The following is a 22,292-nucleotide window of genomic DNA, read 5'->3' on the forward strand; positions in this document are numbered from 1 at the left end:
TGGAGAGACCCTCTCTCCCATTCATGTGTGACAGAAGCCAGTCGTCTCTGGACTGGTTGTTGTCAGTCATAGCTCAGTCAGTAAAGAGTTCACCTGCGATGCAGGAGGCCTGGGTTGATTCCGGGGTCTGGAAGATCCCTTGGAGAAGGAAATGGCAACCCACTCCAGTACTCTTGCCTGGGAAATCCCATGGACAGAGGAGGCTGGTGGGCAACAGTCCATGGGGTCGCAAGAGTCGGACACGACTGAGCGACTAAACCACCATATGTCAGGTCACAACATGTAATTCCCCAACTGAAGATGCACCCCACCCTGGTCTCCCCCAAAGCCGGACTGACACATCAGTGGGAACACGGCACAGAGCCAACTGTCACCCTTGTCATCTCCACCCAGGGAACGGCAGAGCTGGTACATGACTCTGACTCTGCTGTCAGCGGAGGCCACACTGACTCAGAATCTCATTCATTTGAATTTGGGAGTTGCCAAGTCACTTCATCAGAAAGCACCTCAATGTGGAATGACCTTTTGAAAAGCAACAAGTTTAATGATGTGAGCTGAAATCCTTTGGCGTTTAAAAGAAGTGCTCTGCTGAGGGCTACCTGCTAAGACCAGCGGTCTGCTTCTGTTACAGAGAGGCAGAAGAAGATGATTTCAGTGTCTCTAAGTGATGTGTGGGTTCAGGAAATGAGCTGCAGCAGGTTTGGGAATGCGTGGAGAGAACAGAAGTCAGAGGGCCATGCATACAACGTCTGTAAAGAAAATGTTTTATTTAAAGTGTTAAATACCATCACCAGAATGAATTTGAGTTTTCCATTAGTTGGTGTTCATCACAGGACTAATCTGCCCTTTTTATTTTTTTTCCAACTGGAATTCCCTTCACTTTTAAAACATACTATGTACAGGGCAGCAATGGTCACTGGCATAGTGCTATTTACATGACTAGGTCACAAGTTGAGGTGCAGACATGTGAAAATTAAAAAAAAAAACACCAACTTTAAAATAAATACTGCATAATGACAGGTATGTACAAATATTCCATACAGTCATGTCCTTCTTATTAAAATTAGAAATAATTTATATAGGAATATGCACAAAAGATTATGTGACTGCATCTTAGTATCAGGAAAATGTTAAACGTTTATTCTAAGGGATAGTATAGACGCTATAGGTCTATTAAATCAATTGTTGCTGGTACACAAGAGTCTAAATTATTTCAATAGTTTTATTCGTTTATTTCGCAACTTTACCTGGGTCCATCGCAGGTCTCAGAATGTCAAGACACAGCCTTGGTGTATTTCATATTGCACCACATAAAGAGAAGGCATTTTTAGTGATACTCATTTTTAACTTTTGCACCATATCAAGCATGATAGTTTTTAATGGTCAGCACTGAATTTAAAAGGAACACAAAAGAGCAATTTTTGTGCATGGCATTAACTTAAACAAATGGTATGTATGTAGATTTCAAAAGTTGTTGCTAGAAGTTAAAATCAAACTATAAGAACATGTTATCAAGGTGTACAGAAAGAAACAGAAACTATGGGTGGCTTATTACATTACTCAGTGACTTTTCCTCTAAATAGGGGAACTTAAGAGAAATTTGACCTTGCAGCACCACCCAATGGTAATAACTGTCTGTAAAACTAAAGGCAGGGGTTTGATTTTAGGGCATTTGTGTGTAGACTTTCGGTGATGGCATCAAAGAACTGTTAATAGGCAGATTGACTTTCTTTGAGTTACCTAAAAATTGGAGCTTTAAAATTATCTGTTGCAAATTTATGTTTGCTATGTTTCTTTAGAAATATAATTTGTGAAAAATTGAGTTTTACTACAGAAAAATGAATTAATAAACTGCCCTGTATTTCAGGGCTCCAAATTTTTAGCAGTGCTTCTATTCACATAGTAAACAGAAACTGGCTAAAGAAATTGCTTTTAATTAATTAAAAACAAAACTTAAAACCTTCTAGAAATAATACTTTAACCCCTGTATGAATAATGCTGGTGCTAAAAACAAATTTATTAGACATTACAATGGCCACATGATTTTAGGATTTTCCTGTAAACTGAACTTGGAAGGTGAAAATAAAATTACCATGCACTGTACAATAAATTGCAAAAGTTCAAATATCTTCTTTATCAAACACATGCTGACTTACTTTAATGTACTCCCAAGTCATGTTGCAAAATCCTTTTCAACATGCTTGAAATAAAGAAAGCTCTTAAATAGTTTTTTTCCCCCTTGAGAAATTCAGAAGCATCTACAGCTCTGAATTGAACATGGGGTATAAGGGTCAAAGACTTGTGATTTTTTTTTTTTTAGCATAATGTTCACTCTAGTAGGGAGAAAGAAAATAAAAAGATTAAAAGAGGGAGAAGAGGAAAAGTGAGAGAAAGGAAGAAAGATGTGAATAATTTGCACATATTGAACTTTGTAAGATTTGGATATTTACCATGGAAATAAATTGAATACATTATACTTATTTGTCACATAAAGAGAATTTTAAGTATTTTCTAGAAAGTATTTTCTTCTGTAATGTCTGCCAAAACACAGACTGTGATTAAAGAATAAACATGGTATGTCTTTGTATCACCCTGCTGCATTCTCTCCCTTTTTTAAAACCATGCACTAGTGAAATTTATTTTTTAAAAATAATATAAATTGTTGAAAATGGCTGATTTTTATTTTTTTTTTGCAAGTTGCAGCCCCAAGAAAATAATTTAAATATTCAGCTAATCTGTCCATGCAAAAAAAAGTTTAATCTCATTGAGTACAGTGGAGCCACAGAATTTTGTTTTTCAGAGTCCAACACATCTTGGCATTAGTGAATGACATGCCTGCTGGAGCTCCGAGGTCTGCCACTGCCCACGTCGTCACTTTGGACCGGCTCCTCCTGTCCCGTCCAGGGGAGGGCTGACGTTCTGTCCTAGACCTCGTCTTTGGTCTCTCGCTTTTCACCTGATGCTTCCCAGGACTTCAGTCCTTCACTTATAACATGGCTTAATGGCTGGATAGCTCCATTTCTGTGGCATCACAGGACTTTGGGGTCAGAGAAATGAAGAAAAAGGAACAATAAAAATATAAAGGTGCCATTGAAAAGGGCTTTTGTTGCATGAAACTGACTGATTCTTTGATATTAATCCATGGCTTCGGATTGGACCAAAACTCGAGTGTTACTGAACCCCAAACCTGAGCGTTCTTCATCACTCCGCTCCTTCACCTGAGGGCCTCCTGTAGGGCACAATGTGTGCGACTTCCTCTGAGAACACAGGATCGCTTTGTATCCCTAGGAACAGGCTCAGAAGACACAACATTAAGCATGCAGTGTTACCAGGGTTTGCGACCTGTGATTTTTTTTTTTTGTAACGCTGGTTGCTATGACAACAGTTTTACAGCTGCTATGAACGAGAGTAAGAAGGTCCAGTTGAACTTTCCAGAGATGATTGGGAAGCTCTTCTTGTCAGAGGAGCCAAGGTTGGATCTACTAGGGAGGAAGGGGGGAAGAGTTTGAACCAGCCAATCACCATGTTGGATAGCTCCAGTTCATCTAAAAGTATCTGGGCCACTCCCATAAAGGATTTGTGATCCATGCGGCCATAGTCTCCCCAGACAATGATCTGTTGGCAAAATTAAAAGAGCAATGTCAGTATAATCATGTACGTAAAGGCTTGTAAACCAAAATATAATCAATTAATGATAGCTCAGTTGGCAAAAAAATCCACCTGCAATGCAGGAGACCCCAGTTTGATTCCTGGGTCGGGAAGATCCTCTGGAGAAGGGATAGGCTGCCCACTCCAGTATTCTTGGGCTTCCTTGTGGCTCAGCTGGTAAAGAATCTGCCTGCAATGCAGGGGACCTGGATTTGATCCCTGAGTTGGGAAGATCCCCTGGAGAAGGGAAAGGCTACCCACTCCAGTATTCTGGTCTGGAGAATTTCATAGACTATATCGTCAGTCCATGGGGCTGCAAAGAGTCGGACACGACTGAGCAACTTTCATACAATGTGCTGACATCAAACATCAAGTTATGTAGTTGTATTTAATTACTGGGATAGTTATCTTTATTGGAATTCAAAGGTACAGTCAGAAAACTCTACAGGAGTGTTAGGATCATAAGCCATCAAGGAAGATGACAGCTGATGTGTGATGGAGGTTTACAAGTCTATAGTTCACTTTAAAGGAAACAGTGTGTATAGCTTTTTTTCATATTTTTTTTCCACTATGGTTTATTACAGGATATTCAACATAGTTCCCTGGTGTGTACAGCTCTATAGCACTGGCCACTGCTTGGAAGTTTCCCAAGAATTTCAGCTGGTGAGGAATGAAAAAGAATGTGATACAAAGTTTGACTTCATGAAGACACCTTCTTAGGTAAGGAATATATAATTCAGTAAATACCTGTAAAACCTTTCCTTGGGGACTTTCTTCAAAAGATAATAGTTGCTGGTAAAGGGGTTCCAGCGTTTTTCTTGCCACTTTTGTTTTCTTTTTGGCTATGCAGACTCCATTATCTAATAGATACACCTTTACATATGGTGCTTGGGAAAGAAAACAGGAGAGTTAAGAGATGAGCCATGGTTACAGAACACTCAACTTATGGATGACACCTGCCACAGCTTAGTCTTGGGCTGAAAGAGCCAACAGTCAAAAATCACTGGCCTGTCCACATTATGTCAAAATTATTAGATAAACAATAGATAAATTATTAGATAACAATAGATTAATATCAGTCATTCAGTTAGTTTTAGGCAGTTCACACAGCCTCTGAGTTGATTACTATTTTGCCATCAACTGGTTTTATATACTGCTTTTAAAAAAGAAATCCTTCTGGTCCCTGACAATATCCAAGAAAGAGGTCTCACTCAGTTTTTCATGTGCCAATTCATAAATCTAGTTAAACGTGCTCAAAATCATACGGTTTTACCCATCCCCATGGAGCATTTATCACATTGATGGTGTGGGTACAAGACAAGGGTGGGGTGTGATGTAATATGTTCAAATCGGCTGGAAAGAGACAACTAATTATAAATACCATGGATTGATATTTTTCTGACAGAGTCTTTATAAAAGCATTTTCATGCATGTACAAATTGTGGTATTCTTTCTAGCAATCAGTTGACTAAACTCTGAGACCTTTATGAACACAACTGACTGTCTTAATCACCACTGCAAGGTTGTACAATAGGTAACAGTCGGTAACAATGTGAACTTTCTAGGTTAGAGATTCAAAATTACAATTCGTTCAGTGGAGGTGCTGAGGTGAGAAACCAAGTTTTAGAATTGTTCTGTACATCAGGTCTGAAGTTGTCTCCCTCCATCTCTGCACCAGGCATCTGGAATCTTTGGCATTCCCTATGGCTCTAAGCACCTTAGATTATAATATTTTGGTACAAAATGTGACATTGCAATAAAAACTTATAATGGTGCCTCTCTATACACTCCAGGAAGTAACAGTCTTCTAACTAGAATGTCCTTCATCTATGGGTTTATGCTATTATGGGGACTTATATCTATCTGTATTTATTCCAGAACTCTAAGGATTTCTAAGGAGAATTCTGAAGCTCAGATAAACTGAAGAATAACACAAAATACCAGCTAACAAGAACTTTTTAGGTAATTCATTTTGTGCAACATGTACATACGTGTGATAGTTTTTATTTTGTGGGGTTTCTACCACATATGTGCTTATTAGCTAATGACTTCTCCCCACCAGATCACCCTCACTGGGTGCTCACTCAGGAGAAATGCAAACTACTACAGATAACTGACTCATTTATCAGTACCCTTGGTTATCTAAAGACAAAGTTTTCAGCATCTCTTCAAAAACAATGTCTCTGAATTGAAAAGTGTAGATTATGAACAGTAACAGAAGAAATCTCATTTGTTCTTACCTGGCAGTGTCTTGGAACCTGGTTTTACAACAAGGCCACGGGCCCGGATTATTTCCACCTCCAGCTGTCCCTTTTTGTCCATCATTCCTACCTGAATGTCACCTAATAGTGAGTGAGGAAGAAACAAACAGGCCTTAACATACAAAAGCAGATAGAAAAATGCTTGTGTCAAAGATCTTGGTTTAACCATGTTGGATCAGTTCCCATGTATTTTCCTAAATTCAAATATATTTAAAAATATATCACTGATATCTTACCTTAAAAAGCATATAAATTAAAATGGAAAAAAATGAAGTTTATATTGTTTAAAATTTAAGACACTCATTCCAGAAAATACTCTTAAAGATCTTATGCAATTGGGGAATGTGATTTTCAATAAGCTAAAACGAAAACAGTGAATCACATGACAGAAGTTCTTACCCATTGCGGGTGTGGCCAGAGTTTGGCGCCCCACTAGCTGGGCAGGGCCAAGGCCATCCAGAAAATCACTGAATTGGCTATCCGAGGCCAAGCGGACACCAGGGAAGATCAGACTAAAAGCAAAACAACACAGGATTATTTTGTGTTACCCTCAACTCCTGTTTCCATCTAGCCCCCTGCCTGCGGCAGGAGAAGTTGGTGTCACTATTTTGTCACTTATTAATTGGATCCCAAGCGCCCCCTGCACCTCCACGGCCTCCTGCCTTCTCCTCCAGCAGCCCTCGTCCGGTACTTAATGCACGCTTCTGTCTGTGTGCCTTTCTCTTCCTCATCTGGAGGGCATGAACTGTGAGTTCTGCATATAGCACTCCTACACGCTGAGCACTTATTCCGTGACTGACATGAGCATACTGAATTTCTTAGCTGCTTTACAAGACAGTCTGTTATTTAATCCATTTTATCAATGAAGAAAGCCTTCAGATTTTGCCATCAATTTTACCCAAACACACTGCTATTTCTTCCACCTTAAAGAAATAAAAAATCCCTTTCCTAACACCCATTCCTCTTCAGCTACAATCTCATTTCTCTCCCTGTAATTTCTTGAAAGCTGTCTCTACGTACAACTTCACTTTCTTTAACTTTTTTTCTGCCACACTGCACAGGCAGGTGGGATCTTAGTTCCTGACAAGGGATCAAACCTGCACCCCCTGCTTTGGAAGCTCGATGTCTTAACCACTGGGCTGCTAGGGAAGTCCCTATCTTCAGTTTCTTTCCTCTCATTCTCTAGTGAAACTCTAGTCAGTTTTTCCCTGCTGTCTTCCAAGCTTTGTTTTTCTCTACTCCACCAAATTTTCTCTGATCAAGATTACCTAATAACCAGAGTGGTAAATCTTGACTGCTAATACTCCATATTCATCTAATTGAACATATTAGTCTCATTTGATGCAAATGATCCCTCCCTCTTACTTGAAACACTGCTTCCTGAACCCTCTAGTCTTTTGGTTTTCCTTTGTAACTACTTCACTGTTTCCTTTATTAGTTCTACCACTAAAGATAGTCACTTGATCCTTTGACCTCTTCCCTGTACGTCCCAATTATTCCCTTGGCAATCTCATCCCATCTCAAGGTTTTAAACATCGTCTACAGTGACATTACCAAGACTGATATCTCCAGCTTGGGCTTCTCCCTTGGGTCCCAGACCTGTATTCTAACTGCTCTATTTACCTGCTTGAATGTCTAACAGGCAATCAAAACTCAACTCGTCCCACACTGACTCTCAACCCCCAAACAAACAGAAAACCAAACTCTGTTCTTCTCAGAGGATTCCTATCTTAAATGGCAACTTCATTCTTTCAATTGCTCAGCCTTGCAGTTGTCTTTCCTTTGGACTGCTAAAGCTGTAATTCTGAGTATGACTGTATTTGGAGGTAGAAACTTTAAAGGGATAGTTAAGGTTAATGAGGTCTTAACGGTGGGGCCCTAAGCTAATATGATGGTGTCCTTAACAGAAACACCAGGGGTACATATGCAGAGGGGAAAGACCATGTGAGGACCTTGTGAAAAGGTGGCCATTTGGGGGCCAAGAAGAGAGGTCTCGGGAGAAGCTAAACTTGCTGACATCTTGATCTTAGACTTTCATCCTACAAAACTATGAGAAAATAAATTTCTTTTGTTTAAGTGGTATTGTTTCTTTTTATTATTTATTTATTTATTTTTTCAAGGCACAGTACATTTTTATTCTGCAGTGGTTAATATACAACATATCCCCACTTCCCTTGAGAAACAGTATCATATCTAAAACACACTTTGATGAACACTGAATATTAAAATATTGCACAATCATTCCTCAGAATCCTGAGGGGGGTGGCTGGAAAACTTCTCAGTCAGTATTATGTGATAATAAAAGTCTCACTACTGAATGCCATCTTCTTGATTCACCAGGCCTAAACTGCAGTAATACATTCACTCAGGTGGAGAGAAGACATCAAGAACAGACCAGACACATTTCCTTTGGTGGTAACCTGATTTCCTTTTCACCTCCAAGGCCTCTCAGTGGAGAACAACCAGAAGAATTTTGAATTTAAAAATAAATCCTGACATTTTTCTTCATGTTATCAGTGCTATATTCTTATTTATATTTTTAACAGTAGCCCTAACAAACTTCCCAGAAAGCTCAGTGGGTAAAGAATCTGCCTGCAGTGGAGGAGTCTCAAGAGACACAGGTTCGATCCTCGGGTTGGAAGATCCTCTGGAGAAGAGCGTGGCAACTCACTCCAGTATTCTTGCCTGGAGAATCCCGTGGACAGAGAAGCCTGGCACGCTATAGTCCATAGGGCTGCAAAGAGTCAGACACGACTGAACGCAGCACAACAAGCCAATACACACTCTTTCTCTCACATTCACAGCAAATGCGTCATTGAACCTTACTGGTTCTCCTGTCAAATACATCCAGAATCTGACCTCACTAATGCTACTATTCAGGTCCCGGCCATCATTTTCTCCTTCTGCGTTGCTGCAACAGCCTCCTGAATGATCCCCCTGTTGCCACCTTTACTCTCCACTCCCACAGCAACCAGACTGATCTGTTAAAGCTGAAGCCAGACAATGTCAGGTCTCTGCTCACTATCCTGCATTGGTTTCTCACCCCAATCTGAGTAAAGCAAAGTCCTCGCAATGATATATAAAGACAACATCAGCCGTCCACCCCTGCCCTCCATATCTTAATTCCTAGTTTTTTTATCACTTCTGCCTCACTCCCCAGGGATGTCCTTCCCATTGTTGATGACAGGCAAGCTCTGGCCTCAGCACTGCTTCAGCCTGAAATGTTCTTCATATGTCCTACATGCTCACTAATTTCCTCCAGATTTTTACTCAGATGTACCCCTTTCCCTGTCTGTCCTTCATAAAACCCTACCCTTAACCTCCACCAGCTCTCTTCCTACCTTTTCTCCTTAGCACGTATACCACCCAGTCTATTATATATTTTACTAGATTTTCTTATATATGCACTTAAATACATTTTCTAGTTTATCGTCTATCTTATCTGTTAGACAGTAAGTTTGATGAGGGTAGGGTTTTTTTTCTTCTGTGTTAACTGCTACATCTCCAGCACTAGAACCATGCCTGCAATACTGTATGTACTTATTAAACTCAATTAATGAATAAAAGAAATGAATGATAAAAAATCTAATAAATAAGTGAATCTTAAAAAATTCCATAACTTGCCCAAATTTGTATAGTACCAAAAACAGATTAGCATTTAAGCCTATATGATTCTAAAGCCTATGTCATACCAGCAACTGAGTTTTCCTCCCTTGTGTGACTTATATCCCCAACTCATAGTGAAGCACCTAGAACATGAGAAGGTATGGAAATACCTGTTGAGTGAATTTATGTGTATTAACCCCATTTCTCCAGTAAGACCGTAAGCATCTGGAGTGCAGGGGTCATAGTTCAAACATTTAAAATCCCTAACAGTATCTAACACAGCACTTTGCAGTGATGAGTGCTCATGTACATTTCTTTTTACTTGATTCTCCATCTCTTTTAAGACTTCCTTTATTAATGTCAAATCTGTTTCTTCCCCTGAGCTTAATTCCCAAATGTATAATTAATCTGAACATTTTTAATGCTTCCATAAATATCACACATAACCTTATTTATAGATGTATGAAAACCATATACATCTCTTGTATTTACATAACTGTGCTATGCAAATGATTCCTAAGGCAATATCATCAACACTCTGCCAGCCGCCCCCATGGCCTCACATTTGTGAACTCTTACATACTATGTTGCCTAAGCATCTGCTGCTTCCATAGTGATGACAGATGAGGTCAGTAACCCCCCCTTTCCTCTATTAATGTCCTTCACACATCCATCTACAGCTCTGCAGTTGCTAATTACTGTTAATTCATGGGTGACAGGGCTGTACAATCTTTACGAATGCCTTAAAAATATCTCAGACATAGTGGAGTCAAGGGAAAGCTACATGATAATTACTTAAAGGAAAGGCTCAGCAAACTTTGTGGCGTTTCTTTTTGGTTGTTACATTTATCCAAACTGTTCATTACTGCATGGAACTAAGCATGTGTCAGTTTTCCATATGTTTTAGTAATAACTGTTAGAGCAAAGATTTTCAAAATTAGCATCGTACATGTGGCATGGGCATAGGTACTTAAAGTGTTCCTGTGTTTTTATGTATTCCTTCAGGGTAAGGCAAACTTCCCTTTGTGACAGTTATATTTTAGCATCTTGCCTTTAAAGTGAAACACTTTATCCCCAAACCTATTTCCATTGATATAAAAAGCCAGGTAAGTCACATTTCCCAGTGGCAGGTAAGCAAAAGTTTTCTTCACAGCAAATCAGCCAGTGAAAGTTAAATCAGTGCCACAGAGCATGCGAGTTAGCGTTTATGGAAACACAGAGAGGGGGAGAGAAGGAAGACTCCAGCGAGGCGTGGAGGAGACCACCGCTCTGCCAGCATCACTCACTTTCCTTCTGAGCTGTAGCTGTTCATGCTGCCGTCGGTAGATTCTCGGCTTGCTTGTCGAGTCATCCAGTTCCTCATTTCCACAGCCAAGCCTGTTTCTGTACTTCTCTGGACAGTGCTCCGTAGCTTTTTACCTCCGGTTTCTGCAAAGACAGAAGACAAAAGAGGTGATAGTTTTGTCATCACCATCAGGTAACAAACGTATCAGCCAATGCACTGAGATTCTCAGATGAAAAAAAAAAAAAAAAAACTGCGTAAATCTAAAGTGCTTTTATGAAGGAGACAGAAAAGGTATTTCAAATCTTGTCTTGTTGAGTGGGATGAAAAGTTTCTAAAAAATTGTCAAGAAACACAAAATACCATTGTTTTATTTCCATTTAAAACAGTGTTCAAATAGGTAACAAAAGGAACAAAAAGGTTCAAGCCATGTAAAATAAAATAAGCTTTGTTTTCATTGTAATATTTAAATCAAGATTTAATTTATGCCTGTCTTTTTCTTTTTTCTTTCTTTTTGTCATAGCCAAAGAAGTAGGCCTTCACATTATTTCCAAAGAATAGGTGGTGAGTAATCCTCAATTCTACCTTCAAGTTTCATACAAAAACCTGTTTTTGTAGGGTGATCAATATTAGAAAGTATAAAGAAAGCTACACTAAGGAGACAGCCCTGCCTGAAAACACTTTTCACATCTATTGGCAGTTTCCAGAGAGATTCTCATAGGGAATACAAAACCGAGCACTCTCAAGTGAAAAAGAGCTTTTAAGCTTTTGGTCATGGATAGTCATGTTCTTAGGGCTTCCCACGTGGCTCAGTTGGTAAAGAATTCACAGAGACCCAGGTTCGATCCCTGGTTTGGGAAGATCCCCCGGGGGAGGAAATGGCACCCCACTCCAGTACTCTTCCCTGGAGAATCCCATGGACAGAGGAGCCTGGTGGGCTACAGTTCAAGGCGTCACAAAAGAGCCAGACATAACCTAGCAACTAAAATACAATCACCACCAAGTCATGTTCTTAAGGATCTTCAACAGTCTGACTAGGAGGTTTGCTTATGGAAGCCCACTAGGCCAAATAGGAAAGAAACGGAGTCAAGGCCGCAGATGTGACAGAGGTACAAACTGCCATCTGCAGAGGACAGGAGGAAGGCGCTCCTGCTCACAGAGGGGGTGGGGTTTGAGATGGGCTTAAAAATAATGGGCAGGTTATGATCCAAGAAACAGCCCGTTATCAGAGACCTTACAGGTTAGAATGTGGAGCTGAGAGACAACTAAAGCTGCAGCAACAGTGGGATGGCTCAAAATACTTATATTAATTTACTCCCTGTCAGGCCTAACTATTTATCCACATTGACCATACATATCATCAGTATTTTGGGAGATGGTAAGCTCTTTTATTGCCTGGTATTAATAACTTCCTTTTAGATCAATAAATATTTGGTGATATTGCCAATGACTTGTGGAAATCCTTTCCATCAAACCTCTTGAAATATATGCTGTTTTGAAACACTGCTTTAAATTTCATCTGTTCTCCACTTCCAACTTTAATGTACATCAAAATGCTTTAATAAGTACATATAAAGTATGTAATGACTGATCTACAACTCAGTTTCATAGATCAGTAGATGTGTAGAGTGATCTACAACTGAGGCTGATATTTTAGATAATTGATAGTAAAACATGTTGTACTGATATGAACTATTAAGAGGAGATACATCACCATCCATGGATGAGGGAAAGCATATCCTTCCAGAGAAATGATTAGTTAATACGTGTACAAAATGATAAAATGTTAAAATTACTCATTTGCAACCTCCAATGGAGTATAATTCAAATAAGACATATCAATGGATGCTAATGCCATTAAATTAAAAGAATATTAATATAAGCCAAAAAATCATCCCACAAATTAGTTCTAATCACTAAAGAATACGTACTTTAACACTGGGAAGCCTGGCTATGGCCATCTTAATCATGGGAGCAAACTTAGAAGCACTAACTGTGGCAATCACCATAGCACCTATCAAGTTGATCTGGACAAAAATATACAACCTGTTTCTAATCAGGTCTTTGTAACGATCTTCTAAGTTTTCAGAAATAGGATAGACTAACAAGATACATGATACACACACACAAAACCAGAGAAACCCAGAACATGGGATTTTGTTCAAGAATCACTTAAAATTAGTATCATGAAAACTAACAAGGTGGGAAAATTGTCCCAGATTTAAAAATATCACAGGATGTAACCATTAAATGCTATGAGTATACTTTGGTTTCTTTAAAAAAAAAAAAGAAACCCTAAAAGCAAAACACTAAAAGGAATTTTAGGACAAGTAGGGGAAATCTGAATATTAATTGGATATTAGATAGGATAAGAAAATTGTTAATTTTCCTAGGTAGATAATGGCATGTATTATATAAAATTTCCTTATCATTAGGAGATACATGCTGACATATTTAGACCTCAAGTCTTACACTGTTTGCAACTTACTTTCAAACAGTATAACAAAAAATATGCATATTCATAAAACAATGAAACATTAACAACAACAACAAAAAGGATGGGCATGAAGAGTAGATCTTGACAGTCATACACTCAGTATTTATGATTTTACTTGAGGGTGATTCTCAGAATGGCCACATTAAACTGAATGAAGTTAAGTCAAAGACAAATATCATATCACTTATATGTGGCATCTAAAAAAATGGTACAAATGAACTTATTTACAAACAGAAATAGAGTCATTACCAAGGAGGAAGAGGGGGAGGGATAAGTTGGGAGACTGCGATTGACATATACACAGTTATATATAAAATAGATCATTAATAAGGACCTACTGTATATAGCACAGGAAACTCTGCTCAATACTCTGCAATGGCCTATTACAGGGAAAAGAATCTTAAAAAGAGTGGATATATGTATAGTATGTATAACTGATTCACTTTGCTATACAGCAGAAATCAACACAAATTAATCAAAAAAGTAGTAAAATTTTGTACAGATATGAACTGAAATCATGAAAGGTGCAGGGCTGCTGCGAGGGAGTCCTGGCCCCTCTGTGGAAGCTGCACTGTTTGCTTCTGGTGAAGAATGCCTGAATGAAAAATCACCACCAACTAAGACATACAACTTCAGTGACATCTGAAAATTCAGAATGAGGGTATGCACAGAAAACATGACTTCCTAAAGGCCTCAGAACACAGCCTTTGCGGTGTCAAAAATCTAGTATTTTTCATTCAATGTCTGACTCATCACAGCAAAAGTGACTTGAAAACCTGCTATTATAGGGTAAAGAGAACTAGCCACCATTTAATAAAAAATAAAAGAATAAGCATGTAATCTTCTTGTTTACAGATTGCTTTTAACGTGCCCTCTTTAGAATTCTCACAATCTCCATTTTACTGATACAGTATCCAAGGGTCCCAGTTGTGACACAATTCTCTGAAGCCATACAGAAAATAACCGAACCAGAGTTTATACACAGTTTCCTGACTCCCAGGTCTCTGCTATTCCCTGCTTTGTTGTCAGAATATAACTGATGAGTAGCCTGTACAGCTGTTCAAGGAAAGGATACTGAGCCGCAAGCATATATGGAAGGCTCTACTAGAAGCAACTGCTAGGATGGAAGGAGCACAGCACAGTGAAGAGGTCGGCCCTGGTATACAACTGCTTCTCTTTGAATCCCTTAGAATCCCTACGCTATCATGTACCAGCTGGCTGACATGATGCAAGCTACCTTCTCTGTGACTCAGCTTTCTTAAACTGTAAATGGCAATGATAATAATAATGCCTACCTCACAGAATTTGTGAAGGTCAAGAAAAATATATTTAAAATGCTTAGGATAGTGCCTGCTATATAGAAAATCCTCAATTAATGATACTGTCATTAATACTGAGGCTTTCCTGGTGGCTCAGAGGATAAAGAATCTGCCTGCAATGCAGAAAACCCAGGTTTGATCCCTGGGTTGGGAAGATCACCTGGAGAAGGGAGTGGCTACACACTCCAGTGTTCTTGCCTGGAGAATTCCATGGACAGAGGAGCTTGGCAGGTTACAGTCCATGGGATCATAAAGAGTTGGGACACAATTAAGCAACCAACACTTTAACTTTTCATAAGTATATATGTGGGCTTCTAGACAGGAAATCAGAGAACACGTATTCCAGGCCAATCTCTACCACCGACTAGGCTCTATGGTTTTCTCTGAGTCATTATCCCCCTTCTGAGTCTCAGTTTCCTCATTTATGAAAAAAAGAGGAGGGGGAGGGTGACAGATGATCTCTGGTCTCTTAGCTCTATAGTCTGAGTTTCTATCATGCATGTATGACCATGACCATGATGAACAGTGTACATGAAGAGAGGAGCTACTCATTGTCATTCGATGGAATCAAAGAACTCTAGGCATAAGCTACACATTTATAATAGCTTGTGAAACTATGTCTTCTAAATGTACTTTTATCTGATACATTCACAGACTTCTTTAAAAAGTAAATGTATTTTTCAATACTGAAAATCCTTTACATCACATTCACGACAAAAGTAATTTAACCTAAATACAATTCATTATGATGAATCACATTTAATGTTCCAAAGGCTTTATCATGGTATTCAACCTAAAAATCTATATAACAGAGAATGCCTATATAAAGTGCATTAGGCAGAATTCTATGATGACTCCCATGATTATGCTACCTTACATGGCAAAGGGATTTTGCAAATAAGTAAGGTTACTAATCAGTTGACCTAAAGATAAGGAGCTTATCTCAGTGGGCCTAACATATCCACATGAACATTTTGAAAGCAGAGTGCTTTCTCTGGCTGGTTCCAGCAAAGTCAATCAGGGAGATCTGAAACACAGGAAGGATTCAGTGTACCTTTGTGTCTTAAAGATGGAGGGGCCCATGTGGGAAGGACCTGACAGTAGCCTTCAGCAATGCCCAGCTGAAAGGCAAAAAGAAAATGGAGACCTCAAGGCCAACGCCTGCAAGAGTCTGTTCTCTGCCAATACTCAGCCCAGCCAACACCCTGATACCAGCCATGTGACGTCCTAGGCAGGAACCCAGCCAGGCCAGACGTGTGCTATAGAACAGTAAACTAACAAATGGCTGTTGTTTTAAGCTGCTAACTTTGTAGTACTTGTTAAGCAACAAAATGTAATTCTTTAGATTATTTTTTTTAATGGGATATGTATAAAAATAACCTGTTGTGACCACAGGAGTAGACCAATGGAGATTATTTGTAAGAACTCAACAGCCATAATAAGAAAATGTATATATTTTAAAACATATATATAAATCTATATGAATGTGTACTCTGTCATGTCCATCTCTTTGCAACCCCGTGGAGTGTAGCCCACCTGACCCCTCTTGTCCCTGGAATTCTCCAGGCAAGATACTGCGGTGGGTAGCCACTTCCTTCTCTAGGGGATCTTCCTGACCTTGGGATTGAACCCTGGTCTCCTGCATTGCAGGCAGATTCTTTGCCCTCTGAGCCACCAGGGAAGCCCTGGTACTAATAACATTATCCTCTGGAGAAGAGAATAGTTACCCGCTCCAGTATTCTTGCCTGGAGAATTCCAGGGACAGAGGGGCCTGGAGTTATAGTCCATTGGGTTGCGAAGAGTTGGACACGACTGAGCATGCATTCGTATGTATATATGCATATATACACTGCACAACTATCATATACATGTATATGATATGTGTATGGGGGTTAAAAGATGTTTAAAAATACTCAGGTAGCAAACTATAAAACTAGGGTCCAGATTATGTTGATGCAGAGCTCTTAAACCATTCACTCTAGTGTTGGGTATTTTAAGACAAAGTATATTTGGAGAAGGGGCCTAATCAAATTCTTGAAATACAAAACATCACCAGCAGAGAGCAACACAGGAGGTGTCCCCGTTATTCTGCTTCATGTAGTCTGATGACTCAATCGCTTGGTACCCTCTGAATTCAAAGAAAGCCACTTTGATTAAATAAACAACCAAAGTGTCAGTTTCCCCTAATAATAACTGAAAACCAGGAAACCCTTTTCTGGTGACTTGACAACAAAAATCAAAAAGTCCTTTCTGCTGCAGATTTTAAAACTCTCCCAAGCCCCGAAAGGAGGCTCACAGTCAAATGCCTAACAATCTCAGAGTGACTTCTTTCCAAATCCCGTGTCCACAGAACCCATTCCTGCTTGCTCTTACCTGGAAAATCTCACCCCTTTTGGCAGACAGACTTATTTTAGAGTCAGGATTTTCTTGATGCTAATATGGAAAATGATTTATGGAAACAGGTTGAAGATAGATTGGTAGATTCTGAAAAATGACTTTAATTTTTGGTTTTGACCACGATTTATGTACTTTGAGTTAATAAGCCCTATTTACATATTTTATTCAAATATTTTGCAAGTATAATTTAGAGAATCCATTTGCATTTCATCTAAAGATTTTAAAAATGCACTAAAACATGAGAATTTCTAAAATTACTGATTTATAGAATTTCAAAAGCTATTATAGGGATCCAGTGTATCTTTGTATTTTATGTACTCTCTTCCTATAGCAATGAGCAAGTTGAGGTTCAGAGTAGCTACTTTCTCTTTAATAAAAGATTTTTACCTTTAAAAATCAGTAATGATTTCAAATTGCACTTTAGCTGTCTTTTATTAATAACTTCTCTAATTTCTCAAAATTTCAAGTGTAAGAGAGTTGCCTCCAGCACTCTGTCTGGCTACTGTAACCAATGTAACTTCACATTGGTAGATATTATATCAGGATGTGAAAGAGGTTGGTTTATTTACCCACTTGGCCCAGCAAGACCTCAATATATGGATATTCATAAGTAGATTACTATGTGGTGTATAAAAGCTTGTGCACTTATATTTATGTCTGTTCAGGCTTCTTACTATAATAACTATAATTCAAATCTCTGAAAGTGTAAACAAAATAGGGACAAATATCTGACAATTTCTTTTGGGCTAATCCAGGATTTGCATTAACAACTAAAATAAATAGAGATTAATAGAAATTAACCATTGATTTTCAAAATTATTTCAGAGTTTAACACAAATTCATTCATTTCATCAGCTTTGTCACAACTACTATGAAAGTTAAATATTAATAGCTTCAGTACAGTAAGCTACAAGTAGAGGTCACAGTTATGGTAGACATTAGGGCTGTTAAAATATATTCACATTTCTTCCACTTATGAAGTTCAGTGTGGTCATGTGACTTGCTTGGCCAATGAAATGTGAGCAAAACTGGCGCATGTAACTTTAGGGCCAACAGAAGCTTCCAATCCAACAATGTGTGAAAAGAACATACACCATGATGAAGAGGAATTTATGTCAATTATGCAAAGCTGGTTCAATTTTCAAAAATCAGTTAAGGTAATCCAATACATCAACAGGTTAGAACAAAAATCACATGATATCAACAGGTGTCGATAAAGCATTCAACAAAACCCAACACCTATTCATCATAAAAAACTCTCAATAACTAGAAATAGCAGAGAGCTTCCTCAACTTGATAAGGAATATCTACAAAAAGCTTACAACTAACTTCTTAACAGTGAGAAACTTGAAACTTTCATACCAAGGTCAGATACAAAGCAAGAATTTTCCTTCTTACCACTCCTTTCAACATCATACTGGAAGCTCTAGCTAATACAGTAAAAGAATAAAAGGAAATAAAAGGTATATAGATTGAGAAGGAAAAAATAAAACTGTTTTTGTTCACAGATTGCATGATTGTCTATGTAGAAAATCTGAAAAGAATTGATATAAAAACTCTTGGAACTAGTAAGTGACTGTAGCAAGGCTGCCAAATACAAGCTTAATATTTAAGTCAACTGCTTCCCTATATACCAGCAATGAACAAATGGAATTTGAAATTAAAAACATAATACCACTTACATTAGCATCCAAAAAATGGGATACTTAGGTATAACAGCTAACAAAATATGTACAAGATCTATATGAGGAAAACTATGAAACTCTGATGGATAACATCAAAGAACAACTAAATAAATGGAGGGGTACTTCATATTCCTTGGTAGGAAGATGCAATATTGTTGAAATGTCAGGTCTTCGCAACTTGATCAGTAGACTGAATGCAATCCCAATCAAAATCCTAGCAAGTTATTTTGAGATCCTGACAAACTGACTATAAAGTTTACATGGAGAGGCAAAAGACTCAAAGAATAAAGTTGGAGGACTGACACTATCCAACTTCAAGACTTACTATAGTGTTACAGTAATAGATCAGTAGAACAGAATATACCGCCCCAAAACAGACCCACATAAATATAGTCAACTGATACTCGACGAAGGAGCAGAGGGAATACAGTGCAGCAGAGACGGTCTCTTCAACGATGCTGCAAGAAGTACAACTGGATGTCCACATGCAAGAAAACAGAACAAAACTAGACACAGACCTTAAACCCTTTACAAAAATTAACTTAAAATGAATCACAAACATAAATGTAAAATGCAAAACTACAAATCTCCTAGAAGATAACATGGGAGAAAGCCTAGATGACTTTGGGTATGGTGATGACTTTTTAGATACAACAACAATAGCATGATCCATGAAATAAAGATAAGTTGGGTTTCATTAAAATTAAAAAGTTTTACCTTGCAAAACACTCTGCCAGGAGAATGAGAAGATAAGCCACAGGCTGAAAGAAATACTTGCAAAAGACATATCTAATAAGGGACTATTATCCAAATTATAGACAGAACTCTTAAAACACAACAATGGGAAAACATACAACCTGATTATAAGATGGGCCAAACAGCCTGCTGCTGCTGCTGCTAGTTGCGTCAGTCGTGTCCGACTCTGTGCTACCCCATGGACAGCAGCCAAACAGCCGGACACCTCACCAAAGAAGACAGGATACAGATGGCAAATAATCATATGAAAACGTGCTCTATCATGTCGTCAGGGAAATGCACATTAAAACAACAGTGGGATACCAGGACAGACCTATTGTGTGTGTGTTAATTGCTCAGTTGTGTCTGACTCTTTGCAACCCTTTGGACTATAGCCTGCCAAGCTACATGGGATTTTCCAGGCATGAATGTTGGAGTGGGTAGCCATTCCCTTCTTCAGGGGATCTTCCTGACCCAAGGATTGAACCCAGGTCTCATGCACTGCAGGCAGATTCTTTACCATCTGAGCCACTAGGATTAGAACGGCCAAAATTTAGAACACTGACAACACCAAACGCTGCTGAGGAAATGGAGCAACAGGAACGCTCATTCAGTGCGAACCGGAACAGCCCTTGGAAGACAGTCTAGTGCTTTCTTACGAAACGAAGAGATCACCTCAGAGAATCAGAACACTCAGCTCCCACTTGTTAATATTGTTAACAATTATTAATCCTGATTTTAGCAAGAAATAAAACCAAGCTTATGACTCTTTTGCAGTAAGATCATTCTATTTTTATCCCATAAAAGTTGAGGCTTACCACTTTGGTATTCTTAACACATTTAAGAAATTATAGCTCTCACTCTGTTTTGGGAGTTGTCATTTCTATGGTACCTTCTTGTTCCTACTATCTGATGTTGCTTTTATGACAAATGAAATTTATTTAGAAAATTGCTCCCCTTGCTTTTTTTAGCTGACAGGTCTGTCCTTGGTCACACATCAGTCCACTGATATTTGTGCCTGTTTCTCAAGAATGGACATGAAATATCATCAACCTCTTCTTAACTCTCAAGTTAGCTATTTTGAGGCAGCATTTTGTGGTGAGAAGAGCATGTCATTTTAGAATCAGATGATATGTGTTCAAGTTTTTATTTGACCATATGCAAACTTGAGATCAGATTTAGCCTATGTCACAGAATAAATGAAATGCAGTGGTATTTAATGAATAGTGATAAATAAGGATTGGATACTGTGATCTATGTGAAAGTGTTTTGAAAACTGCAAAATGTTATACAAATCCTTCTTTGAAAAATGACTGGAATAATGTGAAATTCTCCTAAACTTAAAGGGAGAAAACTATATATAAGTAAGTGGAGTCCTGCCATAGGAAGGAGAGCCTGCTGGCCAAACTGGATTTAAGGGTTGTTTTCCCCATGCAAACCCACTGTTTTCATATGATACCAAGGCGGTTGCCATTAAGTTGAGAACAAAAGAAGTGGGCAGGGCAGAGAGACTGGAAACTGTAACAGGATCTTGAGGCTTAAAATCTTTGTCCAATGAGGTATTTGGTTAGAGTCACTTACACTTGAAACTGACTGGAATCAAACAGCCTTCTGAATTTCTGAAGGATCTGTATAGAAAAAAATAATTACCCGTCCATTTATAATTCAAAAGGTAACTACTTTTTCCCTAATCTGTACTAGAGAGAAGTGGGCTATGAAGTGGACTATTCCTTCTCTCTAATGCAAACCTTTGTGGCCATAAAGAAGAAAGGACAAAGAACCACTTTCTAAAAACAGAAACCAGGGTCCCAGATTTGTAAACCAAGAAATGTGTTCTACTCTCAATCTCTGCCATTCCCTCCAAATGGGATTTGAAAATTCCTGTGGATGATTGATTGCTTTCTGTTTCCTATTCTCTCCTTTACAAATGAAAATGTTAACTTTGGCTATCCTGTTGCTACTGTACCATTTAAACAGGATGTACTGGAGGCAGATAATACATCTTACAGTTTATAGGTCACTGTAACATGAAAAGCCATATGTGTTTATGAGGGAGAGGACTATACATCACTCAAAGATCCTAGACTTCAACCTGCAGGTAAGTGGATGACAGTTTAAGGTCGTCTTTCTTAGAGACTGCCTATGTTCTACATGCAAAATAAGATTGTCCACAGATATCTGGTGGCTCACTCTGCTGGAAAAGTTAAAATGAAGACAGCCATACACTTCACCTTAGGTTTCTTCCATAGATTTCTTTTACCATTCCTGTCAGTTTATCTTATTGAACAAAGAGGAAAATTACCAAATAACAAGCTAGTATTTTAAAAAATTAAAAATAGGTAATTAGGGTGAGCTTAATAGTTTTTGTCCCCCGCTGGTAATCATATCACTAGGTGGATATTTGTTAGTGTCTTGGGCTCACCAGCATTTGAACCTTCTTCCTATGTATGAGAAACAACCCATCCTTTCACTGTAGAAGCTAATACTGTCACCTGTCATTTTCTCAACCTGCCTGCCAATGAGGACATGAGCAAATAGCCAAGGTTCTGCTGATCAGACATCATTGCTCCAAACTTACTGAATTTGGAGAGGAAGAGCCAAAAAGCTTAGATTTACCAAATTACTGGGCTACTATCCCTATTTGGTAGGTAGGGGAGCTAAACTGTATGTAAGAACCAGATTGTGAAAGATTTTGAATGTCAGGCTAAAGGTTTTATTTGTGTCAAGATTAAGATGATGTTTAAGAAAATTAGTCTGGGGACAATGAAGTTAGATTGGAGTGGGGAGATCAAGAAATGAAAGAGAGCAGGTTGGGAGATTCAGATGATTTCAAAGATGGACTAATACAGTCCTAAACTATCA

General features: G+C 38.5%; 1 protein-coding gene across 34 annotated transcripts in view; it reads right to left on the reverse strand.

The window, feature by feature from the left end:
- Nucleotides 1–748: 748 nt before the first annotated feature.
- The window catches only part of RIMS2 (regulating synaptic membrane exocytosis 2), a 590,415-nt gene continuing 568,871 nt past the window's right edge, over nt 749–22,292 (reverse strand). For all 34 annotated transcript variants that reach the window (XM_043880157.1, XM_043880154.1, XM_043880169.1 and 31 more), the window contains 5 exons: nt 10,802–10,943; nt 6,309–6,421; nt 5,889–5,990; nt 4,396–4,535; nt 749–3,615 (listed from right to left, as the gene is read on the reverse strand). In XM_043880157.1, coding sequence (XP_043736092.1) covers nt 3,397–3,615; nt 4,396–4,535; nt 5,889–5,990; nt 6,309–6,421; nt 10,802–10,943 — 716 coding nt within the window. In that variant the 3' untranslated portion in view covers nt 749–3,396. The remainder of the gene's footprint in view (nt 3,616–4,395; nt 4,536–5,888; nt 5,991–6,308; nt 6,422–10,801; nt 10,944–22,292) is intronic.

Source organism: Cervus elaphus, chromosome 21 (assembly GCF_910594005.1).
Source record: "Cervus elaphus chromosome 21, mCerEla1.1, whole genome shotgun sequence".
Taxonomy (NCBI): domain Eukaryota; kingdom Metazoa; phylum Chordata; class Mammalia; order Artiodactyla; family Cervidae; genus Cervus; species Cervus elaphus.